This window comes from Polypterus senegalus, chromosome 9 (genome assembly GCF_016835505.1).
Source record: "Polypterus senegalus isolate Bchr_013 chromosome 9, ASM1683550v1, whole genome shotgun sequence".
Classification (NCBI taxonomy): Eukaryota; Metazoa; Chordata; class Cladistia; order Polypteriformes; family Polypteridae; genus Polypterus; species Polypterus senegalus.
This window is the reverse complement of record NC_053162.1, coordinates 40,871,978-40,898,992: the sequence shown is the minus strand read 5'-3', so window position 1 is coordinate 40,898,992 and position 27,015 is coordinate 40,871,978. Positions and strand designations below refer to the sequence as shown.

General features: G+C 37.1%; 1 protein-coding gene across 2 annotated transcripts in view; it reads left to right on the top strand.

Moving 5' to 3' along the window:
* LOC120535254 (ADP-ribosylation factor-like 2 binding protein) overlaps positions 1-26,382 on the top strand; it is a 36,994-nt gene extending 10,612 nt beyond the window's left edge. For both annotated transcript variants that reach the window (XM_039762966.1, XM_039762967.1), the window contains exons 3-7: positions 5,401-5,462; positions 9,666-9,772; positions 12,294-12,379; positions 21,679-21,775; positions 25,313-26,382. In XM_039762966.1, coding sequence (XP_039618900.1) covers positions 5,401-5,462; positions 9,666-9,772; positions 12,294-12,379; positions 21,679-21,775; positions 25,313-25,420 — 460 coding nt within the window. In that variant the 3' untranslated portion in view covers positions 25,421-26,382. The remainder of the gene's footprint in view (positions 1-5,400; positions 5,463-9,665; positions 9,773-12,293; positions 12,380-21,678; positions 21,776-25,312) is intronic.
* Positions 26,383-27,015: the final 633 nt, after the last annotated feature.

Sequence of the window (27,015 nt, the reverse complement as noted above, 5' to 3'; positions counted from 1 at the left end):
AAACATCAATCTTTCAGAGTTCCCACAGATGTACTTAGGCTATCAGGAAAACAGCCATTCATCCATCCATCCATCCATTTTCCAACCTGCTGAATCCAAACACAGGGTCATGGGAGTCTGCTGGAGCCAATCCCAGCCAACACAGGGCACAAGGCAGGAACCAATCCCGGGCAGGGTGCCAACCCACCGCAAGACACACACAAACACACCAAGCACACACTAGGGCCAATTTAGAATCGCCAATCCACCTAACCTGCATGTCTTTGGACTGTGGGAGAAAACCGGAGCACCCGGAGGAAACCCACGCAGACACGGGGAGAACATGCAAACTCCACGCAGGGAGGATCTGGGAAGCAAACCCGGGCCCCCTAACTGTGAGGCAGCAGCGCTACCCACTGCACCACCGTGCTGCCCAAAACAGTCATTGATTTTTAATTTTTTAATCCTTTCATTGCCATATAAAATTTCTTGTAATGGGAATTTGTCAGTTTTCACATATCCCAACTTATTCACCAGAGAATTTTTTTTTTTTTTTAAGATCAGATGCAGGGTCAGCTATTTGTATAATGCCCCTGGAGCATTAGCAGATTAAGGGATTTTCTCAAGGGCCCAGCGGAGTAGTATTCCTTCTGTCACTGCTGCTGTTACCAGGCCAGATCTTTTAGCTACAGAGCCACACTCACTCATTGTGTTTGTTAAAAAGTCCAGTTAGAGGATCTGTACAGATTTTTTTCAAAACATGGCAGGATCTAATCAATAATATTTTAGAATAAGCTCTTAAAGCACCGAGGAAGCAATTATCTCCGCATTTCTTTTTCTTCTCCATTCATCTCTATTGGCATATCAAACTCATCAATTTAGGTATGTTTACAAGCCTTAAGTTTTACCCCGTTGGCCATGCTCTCTCTCTCAGGGGTGGAGGTTGACTTATTCTCAATCCTATTTTTTGTAAAAATGGATCGATTTGTATGGAATAATTACCATAAAATTAATAATAAACAAAAAGTCCAGAATACATCCCATCTTCTTAGGGACCAAATAGAATCGATCAGTTAGTTTCTCAACTAATATGTGCGGCTGTCTATAAACAGCAATCTTGCATTGTTTTTCTGATCCGTCCAAGTGCTTATCGTACAATAAATTCAAAAGTGTTGCTGCAGCATGCTCCACACTTCTCTTTGTTTTGTATGCAAATTGGTCCAGAAGAGCTTTAGTTTTGTTAAGTAGTTGTTTCTTAATTAACTTCTCATTGGATTTCATGATATGAGAAGTTAATGGCACTGTTCTAAAGTCAATTAATACTTTGGGATGTGCAGTTTCTTCAGATTATCTTCATGCCATTCCGTAATGAGCCCAGGTTATCAGTCCGCAGTTCATTCTCTATCCATTCCTTGTACTTCAGCTCTGCTAGCTTTATTTCACTTTTCAACTTCTTCTGTATTTCCTTCTGTTCTGTTAATGTTCCATTCTGAAAGGCCCTATTTTTTCGGCTTATCAGTTGTTTTAGATCTCCGGCGATCCACGGTTTGCTTTTAGAGTATATTTTGGCTGATTTTGTGGGTATTATAGTGTCCTTGCTGAATTGTTTTTAACAGCTTACAGTGTCTTGTCAGTTCATTAATATCAGCATTGGATTTTTCAAACCCTGACCAGTCAGTGCACTCAAAACAGCCGCACAGACACTCAATAGATTCCTCTTCCCAGACTTTAATTTGTTTGCTTTCCAGCATTTCTCTCTTGAAGACGAGTTTATAGATTGGAATACGCTGGACACAGTAATGATCTAATGAAGCCAGCGGTGGTTTTGCTCCCAATTCATAAGCACTGATTAAGTACTCGGTTGTGACGAGTTGGGCATGTGACATACTGAAAAAATCTCAGTGCACACTGGTTAAAGTCTCCAGACATAAAGTTCGAAGTGTCAGGAGACCGTGATTCAATCATCTGTATCACTCTGGAGATGGTGTTAACGGCCTCGCTCTCCACTGCCCTCAGGTGACTTACACGATCGTCATGAAAATCTGTAGAAATTTTTTGGGGAGATAAACGTGGCGTAGCGAGACTAACGGGAGCAACAGAAAGAAGAAGAAGCAGCGAGACAGGTAGAAGGCCCACATCTTTTATTACACCACTGTTTATTTACATGAAGGCAGACACCTCCGCCGTGTGACTTAACAGTGATGACTGATTCTCTGTCCAAATGAATTGGTGCACCAAACCCATTAATTGTCAATTAGTCATAGGAATCATTTCCATTCAGCCAGGTGTCTAAATGCCAAAATGCACACATCTCTGAAATCATGCACATACTTGAAGCTCGTCCACTTTATTGTGGAGTGATCGAACATTTCACATTGTAATAGTCGGTAAGTAGGGTCAAGTTTTTTTCAGTCTTTTTTGAATACCACCTCTATTTCCCTTTTTTTCATTCTTTCCAAGTTACGCGGCTGTTATAACAAGTTAGGCTGTTAATAATAGTGCTGAGATTTGCTGAGAAATCGGGTGGTAGATATGTGTGCACAGGTGAGTTTCATTGAAACAGGTACACTCTGCTGTCAGGAATCTGTTAAGGCTGATTGGGAGAGGTGGCTTGAAGACTCCAGGTTAGATGAAAGTATATCCAAACGATAAAGATAGGAATCAACATTCTGAATTTGGTTACGTAGCAACAACACTGTTAAGCATTAAAAGAGAAAAAGGATTAGATAGACAAAAAGAAAAAAATGTAACAAAAGATTTAACAAAACAAATCCTCTAGTGTGGCCCCCTTATTTGCTGATGTTTCTCAAAAAAGTTGTTGGTATGTATATTTGTTGTGCTTTCAATTAAACATTTTGGAGTAACCCTCTTATTTTATGCAAATTCTGTTTGCAGGTAAATAATGTTTAAATCCATTTGTAATCATTTTGATGTGTATTAAGTTAATCTTTTTATGAGATACTGGTGCATCTTTTTAAATAACTTATATTTGAAATTGGCAATGTTAGCTTTTAGTTGTACTCTTTCTGCCATTTCTGATATAGAGCAATTCCTTACTGAAAGGCCAGTTACAGAGCTAAAGGTACTGAATTGCTCAGTATAATTTATTTATGGCCTGTAAACACAGGTTTGGTACAACCGAGTACAGGTCAAAGGTCTGTAAATTTACTAATCTAGAAACAGTTTCTAGTACTAGAAATCATACTTTATCCCTAGAAATTCACTGTTTAGAACAGTTCTCTACTGAAAGACCAGGTACAGGAGAATTCCTTCATACCAAACGAAACAATAGTAAAGCCTCTCAGTTTGGTGTGTCTGGCTGCCTGCAGCAAGCTTAGAACTGCAGAGCATTCTGCCTTTGCTTTACACTTCCTGTACATTTGGGCCATGTTCAGTAATAGGCAAAACATATTAGGAGTTTTGCAACATTCATTAAATGATATGTGGTTACTCTGGATGAAGAGGTATTGAGGAATTTCCTATGCTTACAGTGTGTAAGTTTGGCTTATTTCTTTAAACATGTAAAATTATTGTCTGTCATTCAGTGCATTTGCATGTGCTTTAATAGCCTGGTTATTCACTAAAGCCCAATTTTTAAAATGCTATGTAAACCCTTATCCTAGTTAGAGAAACCAGGATATTGGTCTCTGAGAAACCAGGTTAAGACACCTAGATTTCTCTGCAAGTAAATCGGTTATTTGACCATATAAACCCTTAAATGAGTTACAGTAAAGGATTTTGTAGTCTGCACATGTCTGTGACCACCAGTCTTTGCTTCACACACGTCTACAGCAGCCAAAAGGATACATTTCTTGAGGCATGGGCTTGGATGATCGTATTATTCATTCACCTGGTTGAATAATCTGTCTCAATAATTCTGAAATTCCTAATGTACAGCTGAATGTACAGTGCTAAGCTCAGTCACTAATTTCAAATCTCTCTGTAATAGTTTTAAACAAACCAAAAACACCAAAGTTTTGAAAAGACAAAATAACTGCAAAGTCGCTCTAAAAACGCTTCTTATTTTAAACGCCAGGTTTAAGGTGTTGTTCAGTATTTTTTTTTTTACTACATGTTGTGTAATAAATATTTACACAGTTCTTTGAGAAGACCAACATGGGGGTAGCAAAGATACTGTAGTTTGTTAAACTAACCCTGCTTATTAGGCATATGAAAAAATACCCAAATAAATGAATACTACAGCATAATATCCTCAGATATACTTATACCAGTTTAAGGTTATCTGGGTGCCCATGGGAATATGTTAAGCAGGAACCTATCCCAGCAGACACAAGGACTTATGGGAACTGGGCCTGGACTGGGCACACATCCATAGCAGTGCCCACTAGGGTACACATTGATATAAACCAAATTAACTTATCACACACATCTGTGGAGATGCCTCAGGAAAAACCCAGCAGGCAACGACTAAATCCATATGATAGCCTCGCTAAATAATGTGCCTCCCATGGATACTAATGCATTTTAAAATGTCTTCATGGTATAAATAAGATCATACTTAATCCAGTTGAAATCTGTGAATAATTAATAAATAATAATAATACATTTTATTTATATAGAGCTTTTCCCATGATCAAAGCACTATCTTTGGTGCAAACATTTTACTTCTAATGTGACAATATAAGTTAGTTAATACTACTGAAATATAATTACATGGTAGTTCTGTTTTCTTTAGAAGGTAACTACTGATTTTGAAATCTCAAGGAGAAATTATATGCAAAATGAGTACATATGTTTAACACCTAAATATTTCTATAGAATTAACTTTTATCTATAATATACACATTTTACTCTAAAGTTTAAACCTTTTTAGTTAGTTTTTTGAACAATGTAGGTAAGGGATAAATATAGCGTAGTAGACATATATATTTTTTCTCTTTTTTATTGTCTTTGAACAATTTACTAGTGATAAATATAGCAGTGATGACATCTAAATATTTCTCTCTTGATTTTTAGAAAACTTGCAGAGAAAGAAAACACGTTTTCTGGCATTTTTTTCTTAATGGGTGACTGCAGATCTTTATAGCTTGGTTAATATTATGGTGTTGACAAGTGAAAAAGCAGTAGGTGTGGACTTCATGGGGACGGGCTTCATTAAGTATCTATTGGTGAATATTATTGGCTTAGTTCAGATACCAGTAAATAAGTATTAATAAAGAGAAGTGCGTTCATTTTGAAGAAATTATCTGAATGTGTATTTCTGTCTTGCATAATAAGTAATATAACATGATTATGTTTCATTTGATTAATTATACAGTCCGCATCTCCATGTTTGCTTTACTGGGAAGAACTTGGCTGCTCCATACTAACAAACATTTATGTGTCTTGCATTTTACTTGTTGAATTTAAGAGATGATAAGTGGCAGGGTTAGGAATATTTGTAACACTGCTTTACTTTAGTTTTTCAGGGTCTGATGCAGCGTTTGACTCTGTTATTGGATATATAGAAGATGTAATTATAGGTGAGTAAAATAGTTACAATTATTGTTAATGTTAATCTTTTTGCCAAATGTTAATGAGAGCCAATGTCTATAGCACTGGACTGTAAACCACAAAGTTGCTGCCTACTTCTGACCGTGAGCAAACCACAGCTTCTTGATTTGTAAGTCACTTTAGGTAAATTCATAAGTTAAAGTTAATTTAAATGCTATAAAAAGTACACAAGCACACTCATGTTTTTTACCTAATTGGATTGTTAGGCGTGATATGTGGGACTTGTGAGCCTTTGTGATCCTTAAAGAGTTTTGTTGTCTGGACAGTCATGTGTTCCTGTTAGGATTACCATGGCAAGCAGGTTTAGAGGGGGGAGCCAAAGAAAGTAAAATCCATAAAATTATTTTCTTGGTTGTTCCAATTAAATCTAAGAGAATTTCTTCTGGAATATGAACACTGGCACTCACTCCTGTGGAGGAATTATTTCTCTCTGTTGTCCTGGAAGGTATGGAGAAAGTTAATGTGGATAGGGAGGCCTGGTCAGCCCAGATCATGTTGTTGGTACCTTAAGCCTCATCAGGAAGTCAGAAAGAAATAGATGATGATGAACAGTCCAACAAAAGAGAGTCCTTTATATTACATTAGGTTTGCATAAGGTAATTTAGTGTAGTCAGCTCAACAGTGTTTGAGTGACCGCTTTTGGAGTTATCTGTGGATAGCTGATAAAAATAAAATTATCTAACATGCAAATTGTCTTGCCTTCCTGTTCATTCAAATCTTTCATAAAATTCAGGATTGCAATCTTTATTGCCAGGCAATTGTCAAAGTGTGTGATGTTTGTGAAACCAGGGCTAAATTTTGTGTTTTTTATTATTACGTTTTTGCGTATGATTCTCTGTCCATTAATTCACTTCCCTATTTTGTATAGATTTTATTGATTCTAAGGATTGCATTATAGTAAGTAATATACAGATCAGCAAGACATACAGTTTATTCTTGTACTGACAGCAGATAAAGGAAATGTAAAAAGTGTAGCATTTTTTAACTTAAAAAATGACTTTTTTAAAATCTTTTCACTGTTAAACATGCAAAACACTTAAAGTACAAAGACAGACGTGTAAAAAGTATAATAATAATACAAGTAATAATAATGAATAATAATATGAAATGAAAATCCATCCATCCATTTTCCAACCCGCTATATCCTAACACAGAGTCACTGGGGACTGCTGGAGCCAATCCCAGCCAACACAGGGCACAAGGCAGGAACCAAACCCCGGGTAGGGCACCAGCCCACCACAGGGCACACACACACACACACACTCTCACACACACACACACACACACACACTCTCACACACACACACACACACACACACACTCACTAGGGACAATTTAGGAACACCAATACACCTAACCTACATGTCTTTGGACTGTGGGAGTAAACCTGCGCAGACAGGGGGAGAACATGCAAACTCCACGCAGGGAGGACCCGGGAAGTGAACCCAGGTCTCCTAACTGTTCAGTCTAACGGTTTGTTTCAACAACAATTCTTTTGATCACGTCATCATCAAGAAAGAACTTCCATTAAGTAAGTGGATCCTGGCTGTCAATGTTCAGTTTTATTCCTGGCTGTTAAAACAAGGTGGTACTAGTTTGTTTTGAAGCAGTGTCAACAGAAACCCAAACGCTAGCATCACTTTCAGATTCATTAGAACCACTTTCGGTTTCACTCTGTGTTTCAGTTTTACTGCCTGAAAACAGATTCACTTTGTCATCACTGCTGATGAGAGGCTCCTCAACATCACTGCTCGTAGCACTGACAAAGTGCAACACCTGGGCTGCTGAAAAACGTTTCTTACGAGATGCCATTATGAGGCTAGAAGAAGATGTGTCTGCATCATTGCCCAGGTAAAGCACGGGCCTGACACTTATGTAAAACACGCCTGTACCGCTGCCCAAGTAACGATCGGGACTAATGCCGTTGGCACTTTTACAGCACGTGTAGTCCTCATGTCTAACGCTTATGGGAGACTTGCCTGAATGATGCTCTGGTCTAATGAAAGTAATAATTACTTTCTAAATTCTAAAGAACATTTACTGTTCTTCATAAAGTAAATTTAATTTTTCCTTATTCCTTTTTTCTCTTAAGTTAAATGTACGCAAGTTACAATTCTTCCATTTCATCATCATAACGGTGTGCTAGCACCGTTGTTTACAGAACAATCTATTATAACAACTTATGCAATAGTGTCCCATCAGTTGTTACGTCAAAAAAAAATTAGTGGATGTTTACGCATTTTACAAGGTCACTTTCAACTCTAAAACAGTTTTGATTTACTCTGTTGAGTGTCCCAGCAGCATCAGGCAAAAAGCAGAAGAAAACTCTGGATGGAGCACCAGTCCTTGGCACCTTTCAATATTTATGGAACAAATTGTTCCACCCAAACATTTTACATAGCCATAGTTAGATCAGAAATGTCACCAAGATTTCGGCCTTTCATTTGTGCTGTCTTTGTATAAAGTTTTTTTTTTTTCTGTTCTCACAGTTAGTGTGTATGTAAGTAACACTGAACTCTTTATTGAAAAGTAATCCTAAAAGGCTCTTACAATGGGAACTTATCTGTAAAAATCTGAAATATGTACAATAAACAGTTCCAAAGTGTCAACACAATAGCATTAATATGAAAGTAACAAGAATGGTAAACAAAGAATAAACAAACATGGGGCATTTTCTCCACCTAGGTTAGGTTTTAGAGAGTAGATGTTACGTCTCCGTTTTCTCCTTTCGCCCACAATACTCCAGCGTTTCCAACCCCCAAAATGGAGACTTTTGAAAATGCTTTCTAGAGCTGTACAAGTCTGAAAACTCTGCCTCAGTGTTGTAATGTAAACAGGGGAAAAAGCAGATTTACGAAAATGCACACATGCACAAAAGGCAAATTATTTATCTATCACCACAGTTTTTGATAAATCCACTGGTCGTCAGCATTACTGTCCCTTCAAGGAATTTTCTGCTGATACTTGTAGGAGAACGTCTACATCAGATTAGTTTTCTGTGGTTTTAGTGTGGACAGAGACTTTTGTAAAAGTTGTGAAAATACTAGTGTAGTGTAAGATTGTATTTAAATGAAAACACAGTTGTGTGGACGTGGCCTACAAGTCAAAGCAAGCCAGTATTTGTTCTGTAGAGAACTGTTCATGAAAAGCGCTATCGGAAAATACTTTCAAGGGCTTTTAGATTACAATGCAGTACATAATACAAGACATTGCATTTACTATACAGAGTGGATAGAGACAGGAACATTCATGGGGCATTTACTGTAAGTGTCACATGTTAAACTGTATTGAAAAGGAAATGGAGAGTTAGTGTCACAAAGGTTAAATTGTTTTTGTAAGAAAAAAGTAATGACAGGTATCACAAGGAAAACAAACTATTTGTTTATTGTGTTAATTTTGACTTGTTTGTTTTTTTGTGTAAATGTTTGTACAAGGCTATAACTCATTGATTTCATTAGAATTGCTTTTAATTTCTATAATATGATTCCCAACCATTCCTCCATCAAAAACTGAAGTACTCCGTATGTTTGTTGAACTTACATGTTAATCAGTTTGTCCTAATTTTTTTTTTTGAAAACTCTGGTTTTATACATTCCTAAAATAAAAGAAAAGTGTGCAGAAGGTTTGTGGCTACTGGATCTATGAAGCAGCAGCACTTACTGTGACATTATTGTGTTGCTGGGTTCTGCCAGATAGAGAATATGAGTTGTGTCAAGATACAAGATATTACCAAAATCTTATAATGCTGTATCAAGTTTACACGTGTTTTGTACACCATAATTTCTTTATAAGCTCACTATAAAATGTCAGATTTTTCCCAGTATTTTGCAGTCTGAAGTAACGTTCTCTCACTTATACTGTAGATCTCTTTCAGTGCCTTCTCTTTTGAGTGGATAATCAGAATTATTTACTTGATTTGTAGTAAATGTCCACTCACTTAAAACAGGAAATTTGCACTAAATATTATGATTGATTATTGTTAAGGAATAAATGTTGGGCTTGTCCTTTATAAATTAATTGCTCCTCTAATTATTTTTCTTATTCTGTTATTTTTGTTTAACAATGATCATTTCAGGTCTATAAAGATTTAATTGAAATTGAAGCCTCATTAATTTGTATTCAGTAGCTACTTAACTATAACTAAGAAATTAAAAACTGTTCTTCTTCTACAGATGATAATTTTCAACAACTCCAAAGAAATTTTATGGAAAAATACTACATGGAATTTGAAGAGTCAGAGGAGAATAAATTATGCTATACTCCTATATTCAAGGAATATGTAAGTTAAATGTGAAAGGTACAGTCATATGAAAAAAGTTTGGGAACTCCTCTTAATTTTTTGGATTTTTGTTTATCATTGGCTGAGCTTTCAAAGTAGCAACTTCCTTTTAATATACGACATGCCTTATGGAAACAGTAGTATTTCAGCAGTGACATTATGTTTATTGGATTAACAAAAATATGCAATATGCATCATAACAAAATTAGACAGGGGCATAAATTTGGGCACCCCAACACAGATATTATATCAATACTTAGTTGAGCCTCCTTTTCCAAATATAACAGTCTCTAGACGCCTCCTATAGCCTATGATGAGTGTCTGGATTCTGGATGGAGGTATTTTTGACCATTCTTCCATGCAAAATCTCTCCAGTTCAGTTAAATTTGATGGCTGCCGAGCATGGACAGCCTACTTCAAATCATCCCATAGATTTTCGATTATATTCAAGTCAGTGGACTGTGACGGCCATTGTACTTCTCTCTCTGTATGAATGCCTTTGTAGATTTCGAACTGTGTTTTGGGTCACTGTCTTGTTGGAATATCCAACCCCTGCGTAACTTCAACTTTGTGACTGATGGTTGAACATTATCCTGAAGAATTTGTTGATATTGAGTTAAATTCATCTGACCCTCAACTTTAACAAGGGCCCCAGTGCCTGAACTAGCCACACAGCCCCACAGCATGATGGAACCTCCACCAAATTTGACAGTAGGTAGCTGGTGTTTTTCTTGGAATGCAGTGGTGTTCTTCCGCCATGCAAAGCGCTTTTTGTTATGACCAAATAACTCAATTTTTGTCTCATCAGTCCAAAGTACTTTGTTCCAAAATTAATCTGGCTGGTCTAAATGAGCATTTGCATACAACAAGCGACTCTGTTTGTGGAGTGAGTGCAGAAAGGGCTTCTGTCTCATCACCCTGCCATACTTATGTTCTTTTTGCAAATTGCACTGAATTGTAGAACAGTGTACAGATACACCATCTGCAGCACGATGTTCTTGCAGGTCTTTGGAGGTGACCTGTGGGTTGTCTGTAACCATTCTCACACTCCTGCACATATGACGCTCCTGTATTTTTCATGGCCTGCCAGACCTGCTGGGTTTAACAGCAACTGTGCCTGTGGCCTTCCATTTCCTGATTTCATTCCTTACAGTTGAAACTGACAGTTTAAACTTCTGAGATAGCTTTTTGTAGCCTTCCCCTAAACCATGATACTGAACAATCTTTTTTCAGATCTTTTGAGAGTTGCTTTGAGGATCCCATGCTGTCACTCTTCAGAGGAGAGTCAAAGGGAAACACAACTTGCAATTGACCACCTTAAATACCTTTTCTCATGATTTGACACACCTGTCTATGAAGTTCAAGGCTTAACGAGCTAATCCAACCAATTTGCTGCTGCAAGTAATCAGTATTGAGCAGTTACATGCATTCAAATCAGCACAATTACAAGGGTGCCCAAATTTTTGCACAGCCAGTTTTTCACGTTTGATTTAATTTCAAACAACTAAATACTGCTTTACTAAAAATCTTTGTTAGGAAAACACCCCAGTACTCAGATGTTCCTAGGAAATGAAAGACATACCACTGTTATCTTTTTTGTTGAAAGTAGAGTCAATTATTATGCAGGCTGGGAGGGGTTCCCAAACTTTTTCATATGACTGTATTTTAGGTTTGTCAACATGCTTGCCCTGACATAATGCACATGTCAAATAGTTCAATTTAAATAGTAAAAGTTGTTTACAAATACTGTTCAAAGGCAGAACAGTTATGATTGGTGCACTGCACTGCTGCTTCACACTTCCAGCAGGCTGCATTTCAATTTTTGTTCTCTCAATGTTCACAAGGACTTTCTCTGTGCACAATGGCTTCCTCCCACATCTCACAGTCAGTCGTAATTTGGCCTTTGTGGGTGTTTGGGTATACCCAGTGATACACTTGAACCCTACTCTGGATTGTTTCCTGTCTTATGCCAGATGTTGCCAGGATATGCTTTGATTATCAGTTCAGTTTTTTTTTTTTTTGGTACAATGCTCTTCAATAAGTGCTGGCACAGGGCTCTGAGATGTGTACCTTTTAAGGATTTTTTTTTCTTCCTTAAAACAAATGATTTGATATTTTAGAAATATTTTGTACCTTAGGCATAAATTCTTCAAATTACTAGTAGACTTGCTGGTTAGATATGGAAGATAGAATTATATGGACTAGTTTAATCATGTTTGGAGTAGAGAAGTAGTGTAACAAGCTAAACTTAAAAAGGATTAGGACCCCACTGAAAAAAGTAATTTTCTGCTTCAAGAGAAAATTCTACACTATGTGTTCATGCAGGTCTTTCTCCATTTGTCTTCCTTCGGGTGCATACATCAGCTGAATAAATACTTTAAAAATAACTAAAAACTTTTTAGAAATTGCTATTTGGACAGAGCTGTCTCATTACAGTTTTCTTTGACATTTTTATTGGTAGCCTACATCATCTTAGGTGTTTGATTAGATACTAAAGAAAGCCTGTTTTTCTTTTTTTCAGATTGACCTGCTCGAGACTTATATTGAGCAGCAACTAATGGCAAGGATGCCTGGGTTCAGCATGTCAGCATTTATTGAATCTTTAGAGTGAGAAGTTTTTTTTTCCCCCCTTCCTATTTGCCAACATATATTTATTTTCAACAACCATTATTGCACTGTTCATGTTTGTATGTAAGAAAAGTTCTTTTCATTTTATAGATGTATCTCAAAACTTCAATTCATTATCAACAAAGGACACTATTACATATCTTCTTATATAATACGCTATGGTGGCTGTTTGTTTGTCTGTCCAGGATTTTAAATCACTTGTAGCTCACAAACAGTTTGACCTATTGACCTGAAATTTGGTACATATATACTACGTGACGTCTACTATCTGCTGTCGGGGTGATGATTGACCTCCAAGATTATTCCTATTTTTATTTTATTTTATTGTAGAATCAGCTCTTGGCAGCGGCCAGCAGGGGTCTGTGTGGCGCATGCATACAGGCGCCATTCTCATCCCTCCCACCTTCGCCATCACTTCTCCTACCTCTTCATATCTTAGATCATTCTTGAGGCAGATTGAAGACTTAAGTGCCAGCTTAAGTGAAAATTTAAAGAAAAACGTACTAAGTAATTGCAACACAAATGCTGACTTAATCAGTTTAAACGAGAAAAGATGCAGATGAAAGAAGAGAAGAAGGGGGTCGCTAGGGAGGAGAAAACAAGAGCTGCTCAGGAAGGAGCAAGCGCATCAACCTCTGAGCAAATGATTGCTAAACGTACAGAGAAAGAGGATGAAGACTCTTAAGTCAAGTGTATTCACTGCATGTTATCGTGCACTAAGCCGTTACTGGTTTACAATATTTAGAATGTATAAAAAACAATCCTCTAGGCTCGCTCTTCTATTTGAATTAGACCTTCTCGTATCCAGTACCTCTTAAAAAGTATTCACCTCTTGAAGTTTTCACACTTTATTATACAAAATTGAAACACAGTGAATTTGGCTTTTTTGACACTGTCAAAGCAGAAAAGACTCTTTAATGCCAAAGTGACAACTGTTATCTGCAAAGTGCTCTAAATGAATTACAAATGTAGAATACAAAATGAAAGTATTCACCTCCTTCAAGTCAGTATTTAGTAAACGCACCTTTGGAGTCCTGATAGCCTTGAGTCTGTGTGTAGAGATCTCTGCCAGTACAAAACTGCTTAAGCTCTGTCAGGTTGCATAAATTCTCAATTAGATTGAGATCTGGGCCAAAATTTGTTAAATCATCTCAGAATTACTGCTAGGAATTGCACTAAAAGTCTGACTCGAATAAAATTTAAGAATTTGTCTTACCGTAGAGAAGGGCATGAGAAGCATTTACAAAACCATCCTATCCCTAGTCCTGGCGAGGAATAGAAGGCCACGTCTAAGAATGAATGATGTCATGATTTTACATTAGAACATTAGAACTATCTAAACGACAACAGGCCATTCAGCCTAACAAAGCTTGTCCGTCCTATCCACTTAATTCTTCTAAAACAATATCAAGTCGAGTTTTAAAAGTCTCTGAAGTCCTCCTGTCAACCACACTATTTGGTAGCTTAGTACAAGTGTCCTTGGTTCTCTGTGTAAAGAAAATCTTCCGAATGTTTGTGTGAAATTTACCCTCAACAAGTTTCCAACTGTGTCCCTGAGTTTTTGATGAGCTCATTTTAAAATAACAGTCTTGATCCACTGGACTAATTCCCTTCATAATTTTAAACACTTCAACCACATCTCCTCTTAATCTTCTTTTGCTTTTAATCTTTCTTTTCTTTTCTTTTCATAATTCATCCCCTGTAGTCTTGGAGTTAGTCAAGTCACTCCTCTGTGGATTTTTGCTAGCGCTGCTATGTCCTTTTTGTAGCCTCGAGACCAAAGCTGCACACAGTATTCCAGATGAGGCCTCACCGGTGTGTTATAAAGCTTGAGCAGAACCTCCCTGGACTTGTACTCCACACACAGGGCTATATATCCTGACATTCTGTTTGCCTTCTTAATGGCTTCTAAGGACTGCCTGGAAGTTGATAGTGTAGAGTCCACTATGACTCCTAAATCCTTATCATAAGGTGCACTTTTGATTTTCAGACCTCCCATTGTGTATTCAAACCTAAATTGGTTACTTCCTACATGTAATACATTTACTGATATTAAATTTCATCTGCCACAAATCAGCCCATGCCTGTATGCTGTAATGATTTAATGGATTCCAAATTATCTGCCAAGCCACCTACCTTGGTATCATCTGCAAACTTAACCAGTTTTTTACTTATATTCCTATTTAAATAATGTATATATATTCGAAATAGCAGCGGCCCTATCATTGACCCCTGTGGAACACCACTGTTAACATTAGCCTATTCTGATAAGGTTCCATGCACCATAATCCTCTGCTTCCTGTGTCTGAGCCAGTTTTGCACCCTTCTAAAAACATCACCTTGAACTCCCACTTTTTTCAGTTTGATGCCCAACTTATCATGTGGCACCTTATCAAATGCTTTCTGAAAATCAAGATAAATAATATCTTATGCTCCACTTTGATCATATGTTTTTGTTGCTTTCTCATAGAATTCCAGCTTGTTGGTAAAACATGACCTCAATCCTATCCTTAATAATTCCTTCCATTAGTTCTCCCGTGATCCATGTTAAGCTTACTGGCCTTTAGTTGCTTGGACCTGTCTGGTTACCTTTTTTATATAACATAACATTTGCTATTCCCCAGTCCTTTAGAATTTCCCCAGTGTGCAGTGACTTCCTAAAAATATACATCAAGAGTTTATACAGTATATGTACTCGCTAACATTCTTATGAACTTGAGGGTAAATATTATCAGGTCCTTGAGATTTATTTGACTTCAACCTGTTTAATCTGAGAAGTACTTCTTCCTCTATTATTTCTAAACCCCTCTGTACCTCCTTAGTAGTCCTGTGTACCTTTGGGAGGTTATCTACTTTCTCACTTGTGAAGACCTCAGAAAAATGCAAGTCTAGAGTATTCGTTATTTCATTGACTATAGTTTTTTATTTCCCCTTTCCTATTCCTGATGCACTTCACCTCCTCCTTGACAGTTCCTTTACTACTAAAATAATCTTCTTTTGGCCGTCTTTCATGTTATCTGCTATAGTATCCTTTAACTGTCTTTTAGCCTCCCTAGTATCCTTATTGATGGTTGCCCTCATGTTCTCATAAGCCCTACAATTCACATTGCACTTATTAGTCTTACACGCTTTATACAGATGTGTTGTTTTTTTCTTTGCAGCTTCTCTTTGACCTCTATATTTACTCATTGTGGACTTTTTTAATTTCCTACTAATTCCATATTTAGATATGTACCTGTGTTGCATTACAGGTAAAACATTTTTATACCAGTTCCACTGCTCCTTGACTGTCACCACGCTTAAAAGCTCAACCCAATCTATCCACCTTAAACTTTGCCACAGCTCCTCACAATTTACCCTACCAAAGTTAAACTTAACAGTTTTACTCTTTGTACCTGCACTCTTCCAAAACACTGAGAATTGTATTATTTTGCGGTCACCTGACCCTAGTGGTTTAACCACTTTACAACCCCAGTTTTATCAAGATACTAAAGACAGGCTTCACCCCTCATTGGTGCTTTAACATACTGTGTTAAAAAACAGTCACTGATTACATCTAAAAACTCCTGCTGTTGTGCTCCTCTGTTTGCAAGGTTATCCCAGTTAATATTTGAGTAGTTAAGGTCTTCCATGACTATAATAGCCACATGTCCTCACAAAGATGGGGCTTATCATCCAACTGAATAGAACTTGTGTTTAAACTCTGTTTGACATAAACAGTAACCTTAACCTCCTTTTCTGTTCTATCTATTCTTTCTAAAAATGTGTATCTCTATATGTTATGCACATCCCCATCTTTTTTTTTAGCCAGGTTTCTGTTATTGGTATAATATCATAATTATGCTCCTCTACATACAACTCCATCTCACTTGTTTTATTTTTGATACCTCTAGCATTAAGGCAAGCTATTTTTAACGTGTTGCTCATTTTACTGTTACATTTAAACGTTGGGTTAGAATTTACATTACTGTGCAATTTTATTTTTAGTCTATTGTTTGTTTCTCCATTTACAGTCCTAAACCTGGCCTGTCCTAAACTCCCTGCACTCCCATTCCCTAGTTTAAGTAATTCTCGACTAACCTACTTATACGCCAGCACCCTTTGCTGCAAATTACCACTCATTATGACGTTTTGTAGTTTTCTGATACTAACACTAAGACTTCACCACAAAGATGATTATGATAATATTCAAAGTAATGGGAGAAGAGTAACAAAAACATAATAAGATAGGATATTGGGCTGAGCTGCAGATAATTGTAACAAGTACCAAGAGTTAAGCCCAATAATGGGCATGTTTATTTAAAAATAAATGATCCACAGATGTACTTTCAGAAGAATCATTGTACCACTGTTATGGCCACGGAAATTGAATATCCACAGCTGTAAGTCTTGTTCACTCTTCCAGTGTTCCCAGTCATCTTCCAGAGTTGTGTGGCGCATTTGTCTCCTTGATTCCCCCGTTATCTTCTTTGAGTCTTTATTTATCTAATGCTTCAACAGTCTCCACCTGCTTTTTGAACCTTCCTGAGCATGTGAACTATAATAGAAATGTCCTAGGGACTGGTGGAATGCAAAGCTCCGCGTATCTTTGAGACATTTATCTGTCAAGCACTGATCCAACCCCACTTAACTTCAAGATAATGTGGTGGCTACTACAATACGGTTTGTATCCATGGCCACCTTTTTGTCGATACTGTGATATCGCTTGTGATTCTCATATGCAAGTTTATCCACACTTAGGACAGTGATCTTTAAGTGTGTGTTAATTTGCATGGATGTATCTTGCTTTAATATTACAGCACATGGAGTGGTGGAGAAATATATAAATTTGCATATCACCTCACATGGCTTAAGGGCATTCAAATTTGGTGCAAAATTTGAGAAAAGGTTGGTTGTGACATACACAAACCATTGTTATTACAAAGCTGCATTTTCCTTGTGGCCAAAAACATACTGTTACCAGCACTTTACTTTTGGCTGACAAAGCCTGGCTACTCCGTGTAGATGCAGCGATCATATGGATATACAAGATGTGTTACAAACATTATTCTATCTCTGTCAAATCAATATCTTTTTACAAGTTCATTATAGTCCACAGTTTTCAAAACATTGTCTTTTGTGGGATATGTGTGCTGATATCTGCATAAATGCTATTTTTCATCAGCTCCTAGTGAGTTAGAACAGCTCACAAGTGCTTCTAAATGCTGATGAAGTTTGGAATAATTTCTTAAAAAAGGAAAATTGATCAAATATTTTTTACTCCTATTCCTAAGAGTAGGACCGAATATGTGTCACTATGAAAATTTTAAGCCAGTTAGGACCGTTTTCCTACTCTTAGACTCTTGATAAGTACGGGTACTGGACTCTGACTCAGCCACTTTAGGACTTAGCTTTTTGCTTTATCCTTGGGGTCGTTGTATTGTTGAAAAATAAATCTTCTCCCAAGGTTTTCCTCCAGGATTTCAATGTATTATGCAGCATTCCCACAGTATGATGTTCCCACCACCACCATTCCTCATGGTGGGGATGGTATACTTTTGACAATGTTCAGTATTCAAACATGGTAATTAGTCTGATGGCCAAAAGCTCAATTGTAGTTTCATTAGACCACAGAACCTTCTCCCAGCTGACTCCAGAGTCTCCTATGTGCTTTCTATTACACTCTCTGTATTTTATTTTTTAACAGTGCCTTTCTCTTTTGTCACCCTCCCATAAACCTGTGACTAATGAAACACCCGGGCAACAGTTTCTCCAGTATTAGCTAGTGTATTTTTAAATCTCCTTCAGAATTCTCATAAGTCTCTTGGTGGCCTCCCTTACTCGTCATCTTGCACAATCAGTCACTTTTTGCTGACAGCCTGCGGATATACAACTATACACTATTTTTTTCCATTTCTTAACATAAAATATCAAGTGACTTGGAGATTTTCTTTTCTCCATCCCCTGACTTATGCTTTTCAATCACCTTTACATGAAATTGCTTTCCGAGTTTTTTCTGTCTAGGTTAGGCCACTATACTGATTCACCACAAATTGGACCTCCCAGATACAGGTGCATTTACACTACAATTAATTAAGACGTCTTGAATATAGACAGGTAATCAATCGTATTGAACTCATTATGTGACTTCTGAAACTAGTTGGCTGGATGATTAAAGGGGTGAATATATGCTATGATTAATTATTTTGTGTTTAATATTTGTAATTAACTGAGATAATGGTGCAAATATCTTTTTTTAACTTTGACATTAAATAGTCTTTTTCTGTTGATCAGTGTCAAAAAAACAAATTAAATGCAACTGTTGTTGTATAACGATAAAATGTGAAAATTTCCAAGGAGGTGAATACTTTTCATAAGCACTTACTATATCGAGTGTATGTTGAAAGTTCTGCTTGCATTTACGTCAAGCGTTCGTCTCCCTGTCATTCTTGCACATCCTTCCTGCAGAACTGCAGATTCATTGCAACCGCTTTTTAGTTGTACAGTCCGGGTGTTTGCTAAGAGTCACGAAGTCCTGTTGATATAGTACGTCCCCTTTTACATGAGCTTTTTAATTATATAAGTATATTTATAGAAACATAATCGCTGATTCATCTCTTGAATATTAATGTATTCAAACTCCTTATCAGACTTTCATGATGTAGTCCGGGCAGCATTTTTAAATAGGTGCAATTGTTCAAACTTGTGAATCTATACCTTACTAGTGTTACTTTGTGGTGTTGTTCTGGAAGATAATTTCTGTGGTACTTTAAGCAAAACACTCTCTGTTCATCTTCACTTTGTCTTTTTGTTTTATATTTGCATTTATGAATCTCATAAATGCATCTCAGTTTTCTTACCTGGTCTTAGTGTAGTGTTTTTCTGCTCTAATTTTAAGTTTGAACACTATGGCTACTTGTCTTTCCAGTTTATGTTTCTGTTAGTTTACAATAAGGGAGCAGTTGTTTGAATGTTCTGTCTTGCAACAAAGAGGTCGGGTTAACATCCTTGTGTTCTCCCTGTGTGTAGTTTGCATGTTCACCCCATTTCAGTGTGGGTTTCTTCTGGGTGCTCTAGTTTCCTTCCACAGTTCAGAGACATGCAGATTAGGTAGATTGATGATGCAAACTTGGCCTTTCATGTATGTGAGGTTGTGTGTATGAGTGTTGAGCCTGTGATGGAAACAGTGCCCTGTCCAGCGATTGTTTGTCTTGTGTGCTGTGCTTGCTGAGATTGGCCCCAGCTTCCCATTTACCCTGCTCATGTCGAAGTGGGTTTAGGTGATGGATGGATGTTTGAATTTTTCTTTTGATCAGTTACAAGGGCAGTTAGGAGGCATAATAAAAAATGTATTTTATTGAGCCCAGAAATATTTGATATTAATTCTCATTGAACAGGTATACATTATAGGTGAATATGTTACACATAAGCAGAAAGATATTGCATTATAGTGAGTGGAATGACATTCTTCCTTTTTCCAGGTTGTACATGGATTAATGCAATTTGACACCGTGTATCAGAATCATGCTTCAGCAATCTAAACTAACTCGGGTTCAGACCCAAATTGGTTAGGTTGCGTCCAGGCCCCTGACATTTTTGACCATGTTTCGTTTTTGTCCCATATTCTGTTAATCACTTATTTTCACTTGATATTTGATACCCGCAATATTTTAATAGACCTTTTATCTTCTCGTCCTATTAGAGATTATGTCAGGTGATATCCATTCCTCAGTGTTCATTTTATTATAGTTTTTCTTTTGATCATATAAAAGAATCCTGTGTCATTCTGTGTTTCTCAAATGAAAAGTGAAATATCTGACAAAAGGTTAGAATAATAATAAGTTATATAACGGCCAAATATTACAGAATCACACTTCTCTTCAAACCTTGGTAAAGGGATAATACACTGCTCAAAAAAAATAAAGGGAGTATTTAATAATCACAGTCTTTTACAGGTGGTGGCCACAGACAATTGCTCTCTCCTTTTTCTTCCTGATTGATTCTTCTCTAGAGTTGCGTTTTGCTAGTATCCTTGTCACTTTTTGTAGCATGAGGTGGTACCGGCAGCTGATTCATGTTACACAGATTGTCCAGCTCCTCAAGGATGTCACATCCATATGTGCAGTCACAAGAAGGTTTCCTATGCTTCCCAGCACGGTCTCTAGAGCCTGGAGGAGATACCAGGAGATGGGCCGTTACAAGAGGAGAGCTGGACAGGGCCGTAGAAGGGCATCAACCCAGCAGTAGGACTGTAGTAGTATCTGCTTATTTGTGTGAGGAGGAACAAGAGGAGCACTGCCAGAGCCCTACAAAAAGAACTTCAGTTTGCTATGCGTGTGTATGTTTCTGATCAAACTGTCAAAGACAGACTCCAAGAGGGTGGCATGAAGGCCCATTATCCTCTAGTGGGACCTGTGCTCAAAGCCCCTCACCATGCTGCTTGATTGCCGTGAATAACTCAACTGGCAGGTCCGTCACTGGCGCCCCGTTCTCTTCCCAGATGAGAGAAGATTCACACTGAGCACATGACACACATAAGAGTCTGGAGATGCTTCAGTGAATGTTATGCAGACTGCAACATCATCCAGCACAACCTGTTTCAAGGTGGGGCAGTGATGGTCTGGGGAGGCATATCCTTGGAGGATCGTACAGACCTTCCCATACTAGGCAACAGTACCCTGACTGCTGTTGGGTACCGAGATGAAATCCTCAGAGCCATTGTCAGACCTTATGCTGGGTTCCTTCTAGTGCAGGAAGATCCTTGGCCTCATGTGACCACAGTGTTTAGGCAGTTCCTGGATGACAAAGGCATTGATGCCATTGATTGGCCTGCACATTCCTAAACCTGAATTCAATTGAGAGCCCTTGGGTCATTATGGCCAGCAGCTCACTGATGCCCTGATCCAGGTCTGGGAGGAGATCCCCCAGTACACTATCCACCATCTCATCAGGAGCATGTCCAGATGTTGTCAGGAGTGCACACGGAGGCCATACACACTACAGAGTCACATTAGGAGTTGCCGTGATGAAATTCATGCAAGATTAGCCTGTGATTTCAGTTTTTGACTTTGATTTTTGTTGTGATGTCAAATCCAGCTCTCAGTAGGATGGTTATTTTGGTTTCCATTGACCGTTGTTACATCATTTTGTTCTCAACGAATTGCACATTGCAAATGTTTTCAACTTGAATATTTCATTCATCGAAGATTTTTTAAACAGTGTATAAAAAAAAAATATAGTTATTCTACCTCACAGTATTGTGATTTTTAACAAGTGTTTTTTAAAATTTCTTTATGCAGACAACATAAAGAAGAGATCGCTGGTGATATATTTGACATGCTGGTTACTTTCACTGACTTCCTGGCTTTCAAGGAGATGTTTTTAGATTACAGAGCTGTAAGTACACCATATCAGCTGCAGCCTTTACTTCCAAAGAAGAGTTCAAACTGATGCAAAACTTTTTTTATTAGAATTTTGTAATTATTATTATTATAGTAAAAATAATTTACAGTTTAGCTTGGAGTTTTTTTTATTAACTATTCAATTTATTTGGGTTCACTGATGACTCTGGCTTAATGCTAAACTTTAGGGCAGTCCTCACATTTTCCTAACTTGAAACACAAATGAATAGCTACAGAATGTGTATTTATGAGTTGGATATTTTTGCTTTGTAAAGTAGAAGCATTTTTTCAAATCAAATTATAGATTTTCCTGTAAGGAAATTCAAATTTTTCAGGTCTTATAAGTAAAAAAGATTTATTATAAGTTCACTTACTGACATCTTGCAGCCAGATTGTAACCTTGAATTTCAGTAAACACACACTTTTGTAATTTTGAAATTACAGTTTTGACCAGGTATGTTTACTTATTTTGAAAATAGCACTAAATTATGTTGATTTTCCAGGTATTTGTTTTTGTTAAGAAAAAAATCTCTTGTTTCTAATTTACTTATTTCTTCCTTATCATTAAAATATATAGTTCTCTGTGCCAAGCAAAGGGCTGAATCTGTTTATAGTCAGGTCTAAAATGGTTTAATGGCTGACACTTCTACTTTATTTTCACTGTCTGGAGCGGTTTTCTCCAGTTAACTACAGAGTGTCTTGCCTACGAGACACATGAAGGTTAGGTTAATTGGCTTATCTAGACTGGTCCTGAGGTGTACATGTGGGTATGTAAATGTCATGCTTTGCAAACCCTTCTCATGTGTTTCCTGATTAAAGAACCAGTTATGCTGTAATCAAAGTAGGTTCCTAAAGTCGTGGTTGGAAGGACTTCTTGCTAGTCCGGTTTGAAGTTACCAGGAGCTTAACAAGGCCCAGGACGCAGGATATCAGTCAATCAGGACACTGAGCTCCTTCACTGTACTATACAATAAAGTACCGATAGTACAGATAATGACATGAATTCAACAGGTTGATTAACTTCATTTTTGACTTTATCAAAATTGCACCCCATTATATTTAATTATGATTGTCATGAATCTCATTTTATTCTATAGCATGTTTAATTTTACCTCTTTTTCTATATGATACACATATGCATGGTGTTCTCCATCATATTTGAGACAAAGGCACATTTTTCCTTGATTTACCCTTCTGCTCCATAGTTTAAAATAACAAATCAAACCTATTAGATGGGATTAAAGTGTCCATTGCAGACTTTAATTTAAGGGTACTGTATTTGCATACATTCCAGACACTTTTTATACAATTGTTTAATTTGTCACTTTAAACAGTGGAGCAGAAGGATAAATCAAAGAAAAATATGTCTGTGTCCCAAACATTATGGAGGACATGGCATATATGGTGGCATTCAAATGCTATGCTTGGAATCACCCAGAACTGTTCATGTGTTTGATAAAAATTAATAAATTATCAAGGTATCATTAATTTGATTTAGAAGTATAGCCAAGACATTACTAATGAAACAAATGGCCATTACTGCTTGAAATGACTGATTTCTAATTTATTTTTCATTTATGAATTCAAAGCCCTTCTATCATACATACAGCCATTACCCTCGTGTCCTGATGGTAAATTACTTTAGTTCATCCTTAAAATAACCATGTTTAAATGTTGGCTATTACCAGCCTCAGTCGGCTGCTTCTTTAAGTACAAGTGTCATCTGTAACAGAGAAAAGAAAACTTGGAAAATGGGGAAACGATTACAGACACTGAACGGTAGATTTCTGGTTGATTCCCAACTTTTACACATTTTAACCTTTTCTTGTTATTTATTAGTCAAATATGACATCTTTTTACTGCTGCAGATAACACTGGCAGTTGGTGTGTATTTAAGGTAGCAGCCAACTGAGGACCAGTAAGGCGTCTTTTTCTCACACTACAGAATCTGATAGACTTCTCCTCTCGTGCAGTTCGACTTCTGGGCCTTCTGCTTCTTTGCATTGCTTTTCAAAGTATTCCTGTCTTTTAATGCTACAGTTACCCAGGGTGTGTCCTCATAGGTTTTCTTTTATTGAAAGGAATATGATCCATCTCACCTCCGTACTGAAGCAGAATGCTGGAGGTGAAGGCACTTCATTGTGGATGTCCTCCTAGTAAGCAATTACCTGTCTAGATGGGTGGGCACTTGAAAACTCCTAATGCCCCTTTTTTTTTTTTTGGTGACCTCTCTGTCACTGGTGTTCAGTTTTAGGATTTTGAAAAAATAAGATGTTTGCATAATTGCTGATTTACTAAAACAAATTAATAACTTCTTTGCAAGTTGCTCAATATTCATGAAGCCATCAACTACAGTTACAAGTTCTCATTGAGGAAACATTGAGATGTTAGAATTAAAGGTGCATTCATTTATTCTGTCATCGCCTGTGAGAAGGTCAGTGTAAAGACTTGGTCGTGGAGTGCGTTTATACACACTTATACAACCTGGTCAAGGCAGAAGCCTGGTTTGCTAAAAATCCACATTTACATGCACAGGTAATTTCCTAGAGTTCTCTGACATCATTAAACTGCCCAAAGTAGAGTTAAACGACCCGAAAACAAACATCAAGACGGTGGTCGTTTTCTTATGCTTTTAAAAATGTTTAGTTCTTCCTGTGTTCTGAAGTAAATAACATTCATCCCTCTTTTTTTCATCGCTGACCTGAGCATCCAAAAGATTCAATGCAAGAACACTGGCTGCTGCATCACCCGATGATTGTGGTTCAGCGTTTCTGTAGCAAGTAGCTGGATTAAAACAAAACTGGCACTTTATTAGTGTTTTTCTGTTATCAGATTGCAAGCAGCACACTGTTTTCTGCTAGGCTGTGCGATCAGGCTATGCAAAGGAGCAGTGCATTAGTACTTTTGCTTCCAGTGTTGTTGGGATAATAATAATGCAGTATGTTCAGCACATAAACATAAACTAAGAGATTTCTAAAATATTGAGACAGATTATTTCATCAAGAGAATGAATAATGTGATCGATCGCCTGAGCATTTGCATCAGGAAATTTATCTTGTGGACACTTCTTCCTGTGATTGCTGAGAACATGTGTGCAGAATCCTTAATTGTCCTCTAGTTAACGGTTTACATGGTCAAATACCCGGGTTACTCAAGGAGAAATCTCTCTCTGTTAATCAGTTTTGTCAGATGCCAGAAACCCGGTTTCTCAAAGTGTTTACATGGCGTGTTAGACATATGAGGATTCTGTGAATCACTGGGATGTCAAAGCACATGTAAACATACTGTTTGTTAGCCAGACATAGGTTTCCTTTACTACCAAACACTATGCAGCTACTTATCAAGCACAGTCACATTGCTGTGACTGAATGGGGTTGTAACTATCACTTTGTTTTATTCTGGAATTCCATTAATCAAAATGTTTGGGGAAGAAACACCTTGTATTAGATCCTTAACTGTGTGTAACCTAAAACAGCAGCCAGCCACAGCAAGAGCAGAATGAACTGATACAGTTTTTCTTTATTTTTTACAGGAAAAAGAAGGACGTGGGCTTGATTTGAGCAGTGGCCTTGTTGTGAGAGCCCTAACAGCATCTCCTCCAACATCCTTTCCTTCTAATGGTTCCCGCCCTTTTGAGTGATGGCACTCCAAGGGCATTCATTATTCAGAAGGTGTTCTTTTTTTTTTTTTAGCACCAACAACACAATGTTAAACTGACACCATATCTTCTATTTTAAATGTGGCATTCAATGCCTTTTCCCCTCTTTTTTGACAATTTAAAATGTAGTTTACAAAATATGTTGTCTGTACATTCCAGAGATTATAAGTGCACCAGACAGAGGTTCACAGCTCTTTAAACTCCCATTAAATCAGTTTACATGTAGTACCCTGTCTCTGCAGTAAGAGACCCCGTAAGTAAATTATTAATTCTACAAAATGTAAAATAATAAAACAAAATGTCTATTTTGGCTTTTTACATTAGTAAACTAGTAAAAGGTCAAAAAATGGAGCTGACAAAATAAATTGTGGAAATAATTGGAGTTAATAGAAAATTTACAGATGGCACACAACTGAAAATTTGCCATATAAATTCTGCAATTGCTTGGGGTATTAAAAAGGGTACTGTATAAATATTTTAAGTACTGGTGATTACAAATGTAAAAAGAAACTGAACAAGAAACACCATCATTGGCATAAACTAGTATTAATGCCTGGTTCATTATTACTGTTGTAATCAGAGGATTGAAAATCATTTTTTGAGGAAGCCTAATTTTTTTTTTTTTTTTTACTTGCTAGGCATTTTTTAAAGCACATGTTCTCATCATGTATATTTAGTTTTTGTGCAATCTGTGTTATTCATACCAGTATTTTTTATTTATGTTTAATTTAATAATAACTTACAGAGTACAGGTAGTTGTCAAGACAGAAAAAAAAGAATCTCTTGGATTTGTCCTTCACTTTCTTTCTTCCGTGCTGTAGACTTTTAGTGCTAGTATTTATAATACGGTTTCTTATTTAATATTAAAGGTAAAAATGTTTAATTGGACTGTCGTTTCCTGTATTGTACATATTATATATTTGCAATAAATAAACTACACAGTATTTTGTTTTTCTGCTACACTGCTTACAAATCCTTGCTAACTGGTTGGCATATCTCTTTATTATATAAAAAAGTTAGCTTGGGACAAGACAAGACTTTTTCAGAGAGATAATTTCATGTCCCGCGAGACAAGACTTTATGCCAAGAGATTTATTAACGGCCGGGGTTGGAAATAAAAGAGAGAGAGTAGATGACAAAGTAGAACGTCGTAAAGAATTCCAAAATGTTGCCGCGATACACATGCAGAGCAGGTTAGATATAGAGTCTCAAAAAAATGATGGTAAAGATCGCATTAGTGCAAACAAACAGAAATTATTACTCAGTGAAATAACAGAACAGCGAAAAGAGATTGAATATATGGACATAGGTGTTATGACAGAAGTATGTAGTTATCGTTTGGCTTTAAACTTTAAGTCGGTGAATTGTAGATCGTCTAATTTATGTTGCCATCAGGGAAAAGTAGTGATTCTTCACAATGAAGAGGCGTATCCGCGACAATTAAAAAAGATTTGTTGTTTCGTGAAAGTGAAATCCACATACACGAGTGGCAGAGACGCAAAGTGGTTGGCACGTATCGCAGGCCGGGGGGTGGGTGAGCGAAGCCCCCTAGTATTTTTTTTAAGTTTGTGATTTTT